Source organism: Solea senegalensis, linkage group LG5 (genome assembly GCF_019176455.1).
Source record: "Solea senegalensis isolate Sse05_10M linkage group LG5, IFAPA_SoseM_1, whole genome shotgun sequence".
NCBI lineage: Eukaryota > Metazoa > Chordata > Actinopteri > Pleuronectiformes > Soleidae > Solea > Solea senegalensis.
Window position 1 is genome coordinate 13,876,824 of NC_058025.1, and position 14,243 is coordinate 13,891,066.

The 14,243-nt window shown below is 39.4% G+C and overlaps 1 protein-coding gene and 1 long non-coding RNA gene across 5 annotated transcripts in view; both read left to right on the plus strand.

The window, feature by feature from the left end:
* The first annotated feature begins 76 nt into the window (after positions 1-76).
* On the plus strand, positions 77-1,199 carry LOC122769184. Its single transcript, XR_006360413.1, has 3 exons — positions 77-176; positions 808-870; positions 1,092-1,199. It is a non-coding gene; the product is annotated as an uncharacterized LOC122769184 (long non-coding RNA).
* Positions 1,200-6,290: 5,091 nt separating this feature from the next.
* Positions 6,291-14,243, plus strand: part of pdlim5a (PDZ and LIM domain 5a) — a 50,368-nt gene continuing 42,415 nt past the window's right edge. For 2 of the 4 annotated variants that reach the window (XM_044026395.1, XM_044026397.1), the window contains exons 1-2: positions 6,299-6,455; positions 6,843-7,125. In XM_044026395.1, coding sequence (XP_043882330.1) covers positions 7,030-7,125 — 96 coding nt within the window. In that variant the 5' untranslated portion in view covers positions 6,299-6,455; positions 6,843-7,029. Of the gene's footprint in view, positions 6,456-6,842; positions 7,126-14,243 lie in introns of all 4 variants that reach the window. The other 2 variants (XM_044026394.1, XM_044026398.1) reach the window with 2 other exon arrangements.

Sequence of the window (14,243 nt, forward strand, 5' to 3'; positions counted from 1 at the left end):
AATGTCATTGTTTAGTATGTCGTTCAAAATGTCATAGTTTAGTATGTCGTCCAAAATCGCACAAAACTGTGTGTAATGACGTTCCTGCATTACTGAGGGGACCAATTCCACAAAGAAGCTCAACATGTTGAAGACACGGGACAAAAAATCAACCATGGATAAGAAGAAGTCACATGGTGAGTTATAAACACCTGTTTAACCTGCAGAGAAAAGGCCTTTTCTGTCCTAGCTTATATTGTTAGCTATATTTAATTTAATTAATCGAGCTAGGTCGCGGGTCACATTTCTTTTCTTTTCTAAAATGAATAGGCTAATGCTCACTGAGTCCTCCTGTCTTTGTAGTGTAGTTGCTTTCTACTACTGTACATGGGAAAAAAGACATGTTTGTGTCCCTGAAGATTGCGTTTAATTTTACATATGGCAAAATAGGCTACATATACACATAGGCAGGGAAAGCAAGTGTGTGTGTGTGGTGGAGACATATTGATGTTTGGTCATTCTTTAGTCTGCCTTAAATGGGGCAGATGCTTTGAATTCCCATGAGACCCTGCTGGTCACTGATATAGGCTATATGAGATAGGCAAACCATGCATTTACACACACACACACACACCATTTTATCATGCTTAAGCGGCAGTTCTGTTCAATCATGACTGACTTGGCTTCCACTTTTTTGTCCTGTCCACTACCTATAGGCCATGCTACACTAACAGATTTGCTGTGCACAGGAAGAGTCTGTGATACCCAGCCTGTAATTATTATTGTTTTTATTCTTATTTATTTATTTATTTCCTGACTGTGATGTAGGATGACAGGACAGACAAGGGGGAAGGAGGAGACAAGAACAATGACACCAGAGAGACAGTACAGGTACAGTTTGACAGTGCAATACTATAACAGTAACAGTACTGGCATTCATTTGCATCGTAAGTACACAACTACAACAACTACAGATGGGTCACAACCACATGAAGAACTGTATCAGTTTTTGACTTCCATCGTACTTACTTACTTCCAAGTTACTGCTTACTTTTTTTCTTTCTACAATCCTGTTCACCTCACTCCACCTCCTTGTGTTTACTTCTCCACAGTCAGTGCAGAACAGATGCTGTCGTCTGCAGAGGAAGGAAGCAAAGTATTTTGAAGGCACGAAAGTCTACAGATTGTACCTCCCACTCTCCGTCTGTCTGTCCACGTGTTTTGCCTAAAATGGGTAGGAAGATCACAATCCCCACATAATTCAATATCCACCAAAGTCTGTGTCATGACATGCAGGCTGATATAACAGATGCTGTTTGAATGAGGTACTGTATAGCTATCATGAGAAGTTATGACAAACTGCCAGGTCAGTATGAGATGACAGGATCACGCACAGGTATGTGTGTGTGTGTGCGTGTGTGACATAATCGGCACACATTACAGAAGATTGCAGGATGATAACAGGTCATGTTATCATTGTTTATTTTGGCTAAAAAAACAATACCAAAGTTGTGACGTGATTAAAAAACCTACACAAATGCAGTTTTATGTAGTAGCCACCCATGTTTTTTTGGCAGTTTGTATCCAGAAAAGAAAGACAGGAAATGACAATAAACTGACTGTGCCAATGGATGTCGATCATACCACAATTTAGCCACTGCCGATGTCTGACTTGGAAACCTAAAAAACAAAAACAAATATGTTTTGTTTCCCCAAAGGCTTAATAATTCATATTCCCTTTTCCAAGATGTTCCTGGAGTGGAACAGTTGTTCTCCTTACCAAAGTAAGTTTTTAATTTTTCCAGCTGCAAGTCATCCCTCTATTTCTAATTTTCATTATATTATGGTAAAAGATTGTGCATGTATACTGCAACTTTAAAAATGTTTGATATTAACACACCATAACTTAAGAACACTTTGTCAAATGCAGTATGCAACAAGGACTAAATATTTCTGTAGATGGATAGATAGATGGATAACAGCCTGCTCTTAATTCATTTTTATTAAAAATGTAAATGTATCCCCTGTGGTGGTGCGGCTAAAGAGGAGGGGTCCGTGACTAACAAATGGTGGGTGGAAGAAATGATGAGGAGCAGCTGATCCCTAAAGTCTTAAGGGTTGGATGGTCTGTCTGACATTTTGTGCTCAGTATGTCCTCGAGGAAACATTACACTTGGCTTTTGAAATGTTGCTCCCTGATTGACTCGGACTTGACCCAAGCATTAAGTGAATGTGTGTATGGTTCCTGTGTGTGTGTGTGTGTGTGTGTGTGTTTGCACCTGTGTGAACATGTCTCTGTATGACTGAAGCCCGGTTTTCCCGAGTTTATCTTTCTTAGGACGGACAATCGTTTTGGCTAAGCGGTCTATCCCTCAGCGTGTTTGTCTATCTCTGTCTTGTTGGCTGGTAAGCTGGGGAAATATTTTCCACTGTGAAACTGTGCGGTTATAAACACTGACTGAGCTCAGACGGGAGATACTTGCTTCTGATAATGAGCTCAGTATAACAGCTTGTATACATTTAATCAAGACAAAAATCACAGTTGTACGTACTTGTTTACATGGGAGATTTTCAGTCTTTGAACAAAACAAAGGAAAATGAACCTTTGCCCGTATCTCAGTTTATTGTTAGTATCACTTTTCTGTCTGCTGTCTTTGTCTGTTTCCCATTAGCACACATTTGACCATTATCTTTACTGTATTATTTCAATGTATCTGCTTTTCATATATTTACACTTGATGAGGAAGAAAAAAAACACAAACCGTAACAGTGGAGTGTTTACAGTGATGGGTTGTGGGATTAGGTAGGCTTATATCAGTCTTGAGGGGTTATACCGATTAGGTCGCTCGCAGAGAAATACTCTCTCCAGTATAAACAGCCTCTCTTTCATTAGGTGGATGCACCTGCGAGCAAAGTCATCTTTGTTTACAGATGGATTTGTGTGATTATTTTGGAGTTTTGGGTTACTTTTAAGCTCACTGTATTTAGCTTGCTGATTTTTAGGTTTTACGCGCTGCTCTTTTTCTCATCATAACTGAAGGAGACGCTTACATCTACAAACAAACATCTGAAAAACAACTACACTTTCCACTCGTCTATTTTCCACCAAACAATAATGCCTCGCCAAGGTCTGTGGAAATGGTTTTCATCAGTGGACACTTTCCTTCACGTTATGATATTACAAGGCAGAATCGTCCTCCCTTTTAACAAATTACATCTTTTCCCACTCTAATATATGTTGTTAATGTTGTCGTTTTGATTTTTAAAGTGATTTCGGCTAATGCTGTATTATGTTGTCCTCACTTTTGATATGAAGCACAATTTATATACAACAGAGACTGTACACATGTTGTCTCCAGCTGGTGAAATGGGGGGTCTCCTCCCCTTTTTATTCACATGGGTGATGCATTAAATGTCATTCAGAGGAGCAGATTATCATACCATTAATGGGTGGATCTTGTCTCTGGGTGAGTATGAGTGTGTTTTGTGTGAGTGTGTGTGTGTGCTTGGCTGCAGGCTGCTAAGCTGTGATCATTAAGCATGTGCAGAGGTGAACATATGGGGACTGGAATAGACCATTTGACAGAACAAAGGACTGGCAGGGTGTCTGAGGTTTCGTGCTACAGCACACTGTCTATTGTTAGTGTTTGACATTATTATCGCGTGCCCAACACATCTCTTTTGTTCTTGCTGTTCAAGTTTTTGGTAATTGGCCGCTTTTCACGATATAAGCAATTGAACAAATCTCTGATGACAATGAAATGGACTTTTGGTCAACGGGCGGGCCCATTTTTTAGAAATGATAACTTAATAACTTAATGGGACTAACAACAGTATTCTTGTCACATGGGAGAGGGTCAAACATGACCTGACTGTAGTTGATTTATTCATTTATTATTTTATACTTAAAATCAACTTTTTGTTTCATTTGTTTGCCTCTTGCACTGACAACTAATTCAAACATTGTTTTACAGCTTTAACAACTGGCTTGCTTGTAAAGACATCACTGGTGCGTTGAGTGCGACATCATTCATCTTGTGGTGGTTTGTTCTTTCAATTTTATCAGGAATCATTTGGAATGATTGAAACAAAGACAGTTTCTTTGTCCGGAGGGCAATGTGTTGGCCACGTGCTTAATGTTAAAAAAAAAAAATATCAATCATCCATGTTGATGAACAAAGAGGTCACTGACTCTCAGTGAAATATTAACATGATAATGTGAAAAGCTCTAATCTAAAGGACAAAAGACGTATGCGTTCTGGAAACATTTTATTTTAGTACTAGGAAGAAGTGTTAAGTTCTTGTTGGATGATATGGAATTTGGACTTGAACCTTCTTGGGTTCCCTAAACCCAAACAAACAAACTTCATCATAATCTGGTAGATTATAAAATACCCATGGGCAGTTTTGGAATGACCTAGTTTTATTTTTCCTAACTATGGTATTAAGGCTGCTGTCCGTTAATTACTTAAATGTAGGATTTCAACCTTTAAATAAATAATAAGATTATTTTGATGGTACCTCAACTTACAGCAGGGTGAAGTTCTGTCAAAGCCTGAGCAGGTCTGCATTGGCACTATGGAGCTTCTGGTTCTTGGTCAGAGCCACAAAAAGAAATACGGCATTCTACTTTACGGCATATGTCCCATGGTGTTGGCTGCAGGATCAAATAGGCTAAACAAAGAATTTAAGTTATACTTGAGCAACCATCTGCACCTTAGCTTTTCATAAACACAGTGTCATTTGTAATTACATTTGCGGCAAATTTTATTGTAGCTCAAACCCATTAACCCTCCATCAGTCAAGCAGCGGAAACAGGGTTAATGACTCTTCCGTCTCCATTATTCCCAGGATTCGCTTTGATATTGCTAAACCTGGCTCTGCAAGAGAAGTGCACACTGTTTGTGTCAAAGCGCTGCAGGACCTTTCTTTACGTCATTAATCCGGTTTACATTTGTGTTTAATGTGCTCATGCTGTATATCCATCATGCTCTTATTAAAGGCATTAGAATTGTTTCATGTTGCAGATGAAAAATGTTGTCCAGCATACACAACAACAGTTCAGAGCTATAACCTGGCACGGTGCTAAGCCTGCGTCTCTGTGTTGGGCTACATCCAGGGCCAAGAAACAAATGAGTGTTAACCTGAGCTCCTACTATATCAGTCTTAATACAAAGTCAGTATTGATCTGTCTGGACTGGAAAAGAGGAATGGAGGATAGCCAGTGCAGGACTGCGGGATGAGAAGAGCGGCCGGCTTTCTGCACATAAATAATGAAAGTGGAAATGATGACGCTGCTGCTTTTATAGGCACTAGATTGCTTACATTCATCCGAAAAGACTTTGGAAGCAACAGAACTGTTTTATTCATTCTTAGAAAATGATGAGTCGTTCTCTTAAGTTCTCTTCATCCAATAAAGATGAATCGTTCAAAACCTTGGAGCAAGCAAGTCCCCAGGAAATTTAGTTTATCGATTTTATGATTCAAGTGAGAAGTTGGCTTCCATTCAAACTGACCCGTGCAGTTATCCCCATATATTTTCACCTCCTATTTCTGGAGGAACCCTGTGTACCATGTTATTTATTTATTTTTATATATATATATAGATATATATAGATATATATCTATATATATATATATACAATGAATGGGAACAACAGAATAGAAAGCAGTATTTAATTGGGTGAAAAAAGAAATGTTAAGATGTTAAAACTATAGCTAGGAAACATTGATCTTGCATTAATTTCCACTGTGCCTCATTTTGAGCCTATGATTGGGCAACAGTACTGCAGTAATCAAAGAAGATGTTCCTGAACTTGTGTACACCAACGTCATCCTTCAGGACCTTTGGGAGACCTTTAATTCAAGCCTTTGCAATGATGTGTGTTCAGGTCATGATCTGGTTATGGCTGGTTCCACTGTAGATGAAGCAGTGAGTCCATGTTCCCAAAATATCTGGATGAAAGATAAACCATCCCCTCTCCTTCCCTTTGCCCCTCTCTCCCTCTCTCCCATGCCGTTCCTGTCATTTACTCTGTGTAAAGTACTCCCACACTCTTTTTTCACCCTTAATCTCCCCTTCGCCCCCCCACCTCCACCTCATTTTTGTCTCCTCCCATCCCCTAATCTCATCCTGCATATCATCTCCTTTATTTCGCCTCCTCGTCTGTGTCCCAAACACTCCACCCACGAGCAGTCCCCCTCCTGTGTCCCCTCCCTCTCTCCTCCCATCCTAACCTCTATGCGTTGGTTCTTTCGCCTCCCTCTTCTCCTCTCCCCTCCTCCACCTTTCCCCACCCCTCTGTCATTAGCTGGTATATAAGAGCATTGTATGCCTCTCCACCTCTCTCACATACATACACACATGCACACATAGTGTATTTGCTGGGAAGGGAATAGTCCAGAGGCAACTAGGGATAACACTGTCTGCCTTCTTGTAAAGGGATATCTTCCTTCCTGGAATTTCCATTAAAGAGGTACGACCTTTTCATTCACACCATAATAGCACTTAATAAAAGGAAATGTGTTGCAATTAAGTTAATGAAAGCTGTGTGTTAGTAAAGGTTTCCTGGGGGTGCTGTTAGTCTGTCATGCTACTGAACAGCTGCAGCTTATTGTGGGACACTGCTTTGTTGTATAATCCTTTTTTTTTTTTTATTCCCATCCATGGAAATAATAATGAATATTTTTTTGTTTACTGAAAGTTGTAACTGAAGTATTTCATATTTTTTAAAAACGACCCCATTTACAAATGCTTCTTGCTTCCGTGTCCATCTTTTTAAATTACCTTCCATTGTCTTGCAGTATTTAACAATGCAAATTTAACAAATTTAATACATGGTTTTCTTTTATATCTGTTTCAGATTGTGGAGGTAGAACGACATCTTCAAGGGAAACACACACGCACAGTCTTCCCCCATCATTACATCTTCTCTCCAAGTCTTTGGCATCCTTTACGACCATCTGATCCGCAACGCTTTCGCTCGCCGTCAGCATCGTCAATTGCCAGTGATATCAACACCAAGCATTTTTGACATTATCAAGGAAACCATGAGCAACTACAGTGTCACTCTCTTATGCCCCGCCCCCTGGGGTTTCAGGCTGCAGGGAGGGAAGGACTTCAATTTGCCCCTCAGCATCTCTAGGGTAAGACTAAAACTCACACACACACACGGACGCACTTTGACCAACTCACCATTTTTATGTTTTCTGCAAAGCAGTTGAAGCACATTAACATATATAATCCCCTCACTCATACATACACACATTTAGGGCTCTACATTATATCAATAAAAAATATACATATTTGCAGAGGACATGAAGGAAAAGCTGCATAATAATAAAAAAGTTTCTCATGCCAGTTTGGCCAAGAACTTTGTTTATGTGTTGCTTTTGTGAATAATATGCACACTTAACTGAAATCGCCCCCCGCACCCATTCATCCTCATATCTCAAAAAATTATTGCACAGAGAAAAGATAAGCTGCACAATTTCAATGAGTGACACTGCAGTTCAATTTAAAATATTCTGTTTATGTTCATTTAAATTTAACTTGCTTTCAGATTTTTACATACTTATCTCAACAATCCTGGTAGTTAGTAATGTTTTTGTTTTAGGTAGCAAAAGTGCTTTAAGGGGGGGCATAAAGAAACCCCCCAAAAACCACACTTTTTTAGTGTCTGCATAGGTTACTCACTGTCTGGATTAAAGTTAGCGGGGAACCCAAAACACAGAGCCATTAACTCTGTTTACTTTAGTTGTGCCCTACAGCCACAGCTTGTCACAGTTAAAAAATCGCCTATTGTCATAATATGACTGATAGGTGATTAAACATATTAATACAGCAACAAATGTGCAACACTCTTGGCTTCAGTTCATCTGCCTCAACAACTAACTTTTCTACACGTTTCAGCATCTACACCAAATATTATTATTAATATTATCTTGTTGCCTCACTGGTCTGATTGATCCCCTCCTGTCCTCATTACTTTGACTACAGTGTGATCCTGAAACGTGATAATAACATTTGGTGAAGCATCTGCTCTGTTCTCCCAGGACAGTGCAGCTTAACTGGCGTTCACACAAAATACAGTCAAGTTTACAGGCAGTGCACTCTCCTACACACACACACACACACACACACAGACACACACACACAGACTGGCAATGTGAGTCTGATGATGAATGGCTTGCGAGGTTCTGTGCCAGTCCCCTTCTGGGCCACATGGGGTTGCCATGCTTGTGTTATTACGTTTTGAATGTGATACATTTCCCACTAACTAAAACCATGTGAATTCTCACAACAGTTGTGCGTTTGTGTGTGGGAGGGTGGTGTATGCACGGACACAAACGGGTGACGGATGCTACCTGAATAACTGAGAAAAAAATGAGAGACTATGAAAAACAAAGGAAAATATTTTTTTGAGGACTACTTATGATCAAAAAGTGTAAAATTATATATTATTTAGTAGGCATTGTATCCAAAATTAGAGTTGGATCATGAAAACAGTAGTTCTTTTTCAGTCGGTCTCTAGTAGTCAATTCATGGAAACACAGTTTGGATTCTGCTCCCTCACCTCAGTGATTGAAATAAGATTTATTTCAGCTCAGGATTTTAATCTTTTTTTTCAGTCAAGAGACTCCCAAATGTTTTGGTCTTGGAATAATTACATTGAGGGAGTTAATTATTTAAGTGTCCGTAGAGTTGTTTTTATTGGCCACACTGCCTCACTATGGGAACACAATGCTGCATGTGTGAACCACAATAGTTCAAATCAGTTGAGGCAGACATTCGGCAGAACTTTTTTCAGCTTCCTATCGGGCAAAGTCTGTTTAATGTCCGATTGCAACTAGTAAGGTCATTGTCCGCAGAATTTACAGATCATGAGTGGGCATGCTTTACTCCGGCACCACCCAAACCAAACCAAATATTTCCACTTGGTGTGAATGTGTCTCACATAGACATTATCCAATTGTGTGAGGCAAGTGTTAAAGGGCAACTCCGGTTTGAATTCACGTGTGAAAATGGCTTAAGGGGGAAGAAATGTGTCTTACTGCCATTGACAGAAGTTTGAGTTTCTGCCAGAAAGTAAACATTTTCTGGCTTAGCATTTTGGTTCAGAAAATGTTCAAGGGAAACATGTACAGGATTAACAAAGGAGAAGGAGAGGGAAATGAATGTGAGTGACTGTATAGTGAGGCTTATACATGGTGTATGGAAGTGACTGAATACAAAGACAATGAGTTTTAATGACAGGAAGTCTATATGACACAGACTTATGAAGTCACTCAAGAGCCCATCCAGATCTGTCTCTCTCGATTGACACATACACAATTGTCTAGAAAGGCAGAGATGGTGATATAATGCAGTGTGAAAAGCGCAGGTGTAAATAATAAAATGAAACGACGGCTGAATTCCATTCAGCTGCTTCAGGTTTCTCGGTAATAACTGTGGGTTCGTTTGTCACGCTGCCCATGTCTTACTGGGACACTTGAATTAAACAAAGCCATCATTAATGTTACCAGTAGGACCTGCGATTTGTCAAACTGTCTGCTGCTCCACTGGCACATAGAGCAGAGCCGCACACTCACTGCTCTCAGCCAGTCTAACCCCAGCGTTGGTTCTGAGAAGAGACCACAGAGTAGAGGTTATTAGAAACTGCAGCATTACTGCCAAACCATACTTACCCTAACAGCTGCTGTTGCTAAGCTCTATATGCATGCTAATAAACCGTGTGTTTTGTTTACGACAATAGATGTACCCACTGTATTATAGCATTGTACTGCCATTGCATCATAGGTCTAGTAGTTGTGGCCATAGCTGTTCAATAACTGCTGTTAACAGATGTTTAAGTGTAGAAAAACATTTTTTTTTTTTTTAAAAAAGGGCTGTGTTTCCCAAAATGTAAATAAGGCTTTTAACCACAGCATCACAGTTTGTCCATAAAAGGAGACATTTAGAGAATAAAGGATTTTTCTTTTACCAAAAGCAGGAAATGTGAGAAAGTGAGAAGTGAAATGTGAAATATTTATGGTTGGACTTAAGTACATTGAACCTCTCTTGCATTAATTCAGAAGGATTTTCTTTTTTTTAATATGACTGAGAGTTATGTACAGGTTTTACAGCAAATTGTATGAAAAACCGCAGGACAGATTGAATGTAAAATGTACATAAAGGGTCATGTGTAAAAATTAATGATTGGGTTTTTCTCATGACATAAGGTGCGAATGGGTTCATAGTTAATAGTTTAGATGGAAATCTTTGTACACACTTGAAATAACATAATTTCAGTAAAGCAACAATCTAATGGATATTCTGTTGAACGATTTGAGAGAAAACCTGCCGAGGCTGTCCAGTTACCCATTTAAAAATCCCAATAAAACCATTTATTGTAAATTCCTTTTTTCACTGATCAAAACGCTCTTCAGGAACAAGGTCCCTCATGTGCACAGACTGAAAACTCTTGGCTACTAAGTGAATCAATATTTAAACCTTTATGAAAGCAACCCATTTATAGGAACCATGGCTAAAATAATTTAAGGGAAGGCAGCCCTCGGGAGTAGATCCATTAAGCCGCCAAGAATAGCTGCATAATTTCACAGGTCAGCTCTCATGACCACACCCACTTATGAGACAAAAAAAAAGACTTCAGATCTCATTCCCTGTTTTAAAAGCACTGGCTTTGGGCTGAGACTTGCCTACGCTACTGTACTTTCCTGTTAACCCACTATACAAAAACTCAAATGAAGCGTTACGGTATTTAAAGTGTCTCGGTTTTGCTTTGGATGGTGTTTTTGGTTCATTTTGTCCATGAATTTGTGGCATTTTCCCCCACAAATGTACCCACATGACCATTTGACCAAGCATGTGTGCCTCATACAGCAGAGTTGGCACATGGCAACAGCAGTGTTTGCAGCTAATCAGGACAGGAAGTCTGCGAGTATCAGTGGTCTGGCAGCTCGGCTTCATGCTCCAAGTTGCGGGTCAGCTGACCAGTCAGAGAAGACCAGGCTTTTTTGGAGATGTGCATGAGTTTATAATTAGTTTCAGAGAGAATGTGTAAGTTTCTGCTGCAGAAGTATACAATATGAGACTCTAGCACCTATTGATCTTGTTAGTTTATCGTTGTTAGCATCAATATGTATATGTAGATGTCAATAGATAGATAAGCAAATCTCTGTAAACAAACTGGTAATCACTCTTGATAAAATTAGTACAGTGACTACAGTAAAAAGAAATGACAGCTAATCTATATTAAAGCCCTTTCATGGAAGAATGCAGTTCCTGAAATAGCAGCAGCAGCAGCGGTGTCTGCCTCCTGCCTCCCCGGGGATGCTTTTCAACAGCCGATGATAACAACTGACCACAGTGGTCTGTCTATTTCAAAGACCGTTGACTTCTATACATAGTCTCATCTCTCTGTGTTTTCTTTGCCCCAACTTCAATTTTTTCTAATCTGTGATGGAGCAAACGCTGTGCTAAACTAAACCAAAACAAAAATTAACATGTCATACCAGAGGGGCAGAGCCAGCTGACAGCTCGTCCATATGACTTGTAGTAATAATGTTAATACCTTAATCTGTCTTAATCAAACAAGTCCCCTGCTTCACACTGACTATCTGTCCATCTTAGTGAAATATTCCTGGAGCCAGAATCCTCAGCTTATCATTTCCTCTCCTATAAATCAAGCTGTCAGTGAGTGCTTATGTGTGTTTGCTGTTTGGAGCATAGTTGTTATATTTGGACATTGTAGCCGACCAGACCTTTCTTGAGTTCACAGCAGTTTGACAATTCATCTTTTTTACTCCTTACAATTCTCCTCAAAATGATTGTGTGTGTGATGGTCTCTATTTTTCTGTAATAATAACTATTATTTTTCTAAGCACCTGTGTCATACAAGTGATAAGTTAATGGAAAAGACATGAATTCATTTTTTGAGATATCCCAATCTCTCTATATAGCGTGTCCTACTGGTGACCTCACCCAGGCATGTCTGTCTTCACCGGTAATGGACTGACTAATCCATTGTAAAAGCCCTATCAGTGTCACACATGCCAATACAGGAACTGTGCTGAAATGAAAATCACACCTTCAATACTCGTAGCAGTCAAAAGCACTGGCAGTTTTTCGGAGAGGCTCACATTTGTCAATAGCGGTGCTGAGCGATAATTAACTTTGATTTTGAGAAAGCTTGAGGCGGATTAAACGGCAGCTTCAGACGATCACATCAGATCGTGTAAAAATTCTTGTATTCCTTCTAATCAAACCACATGTTTTTGCTATTGTAGTGTAGCTGGAATGAACAGAATGATCTGAGGCCAAAGGCTTTTTATTAGCTTGGAAGACAAGCAGAGCCAGGTCACTTCACATTGAAAGGAGATGAATACCCTTTTGTTAAACACAACTATAATGCATTTTCCGCAGGAGCTGCTAATCCTGCAGTGTCTCCTCTGCTTTCCTGTCAGTATATACACTACAGCTCAGGGATGAGATGTTTTTTTTTGTGCTAATCAAAAACTTGACTGAAATGACTGTGAATGAGAAAGAAAGCAAAAGAAATGGCTGTCCTCTTTCCTGTTTGAATGTTTAGTACATTTTACTTCACCTCTGTTTTGTATCTTGGAAAATGAAGTTTGTTGGAGTCACTTTTTTTTTGGCTGTATCATTGATTCTGAGAAAAGAGTAGCTCACAGTGTAGAGTAGCTACACTGTGAGCTACTCTATGTGCTGCAAATTGAGTATTGTCCAGGTGTATTGACTGCAAGTTTAATAAGGCACAATAAATGATTGAGGCTACAGTCAGTGCGTAACTGAATTTAAATGAATGTCTGTTACGTTCACGCCGTTGCCAAATGAGTTCACGCATTTTTGATTTGGCCCCAAAGCTCTACGTGACTCTTTCTGTGTTTATCACTGTAGCAGTGTTTTGAATTTAGCGTCACCTGTCGGCATTCCTGCATTGCACACATGTGATTCATTCTATGTCATGACTGATGAACGGAGCAGATGCAAGGAGAAGGCACAACAGCAACATAACACTAGGAAAACAAGGTGGCTGACAAAAAAAACTAGTTCCTACAAAAAGATTCAATAGTGGATTCTGTTGTTAAAAATGTTCAGCTTTAATGGGAGACATGCCTTTTCCAACTGGGTAGCAGAGGGGTGGGGGTAGTGCAGCATCACCCACATGCGTCATGTTTGATTTTCTCTGGGGGAAGGGGGTGACAAAAGTTGCACACTGGAGCCTTGACGCAAAAGTAATTTTGTGTTTATAAGTGAAGGTTAGGTGTTCACCAGTCCTGCCAATGCAACATTTCCCAGCACCACCACGACAATCACATTATTGAGTCTGGTTGAATGCCCACTTGTTTGACTGTAGTTTAGTTAGGTGCAGTTGGCTTTTACAACACAAAACTGATGTGGATTTGTTGAGGCAAGACCTGTGTGGATTTTTCCTCCAACAATATGTAGCTCTGTTGCCTTTATAAACCTCCGACTACTCCATGTGAATGCCCCAAAAAAAAACACTTTCCAATACTTCCATACTAGTAAATAAGATATTTATATACAGAGACAAAATTATGTCACATGATTTTGTGGATCTGTCCAAACAGACAAACATAAACAGGAGAATATAATGCCAATATAATGTTTAAAAGAGGGTCTCTGCAAATGGTTTGTAAAAAAAGAATGTGTTTTTAGTTATGTAACATTTTTTAAATTGTCAACTCATCCACAAGATTAAGGACAGATACCCTAAACTGCCTGCAACACTTTGACATTGCAGTTTTAGTGAAAACTTTACTTGAAAAACAATTTCAAAATCATTGTGTTTTCACTGTCATGTATTAGAAGAAGGTTGAGGTCAATATTTATCACCTTGTGTCAGAGTAAAATTATGCTTGACTAGGCGAGCTGGATGTAAACCCTGGTAGTTTTTCCAGATTCTCAGTCTTGTGTGAAAAGCTCAGTTTAATGTGTACAGTGTGTTGTTGTGGGTTTGCCAGCTGTGGCTACAGTGAGCTATGTATGGGATGTAAACTTGTTTTATAATGGTCTTTAATGTTCGCTACAAGGCAGGCTGTGATTATTAGATATACCGGTGTACATGTAGCTGTGGGCAAAGAAAGAGTTTCCCTCAGATGTTTTCATTCGATTGAAATTAAGTGTGTGCTAGTGTGCCAGCATACGAGTGTACATACTATATGGACATACATTCCTATACGCTAAGACATTGTATGCATTCACTGTTAAGCCACAAGAG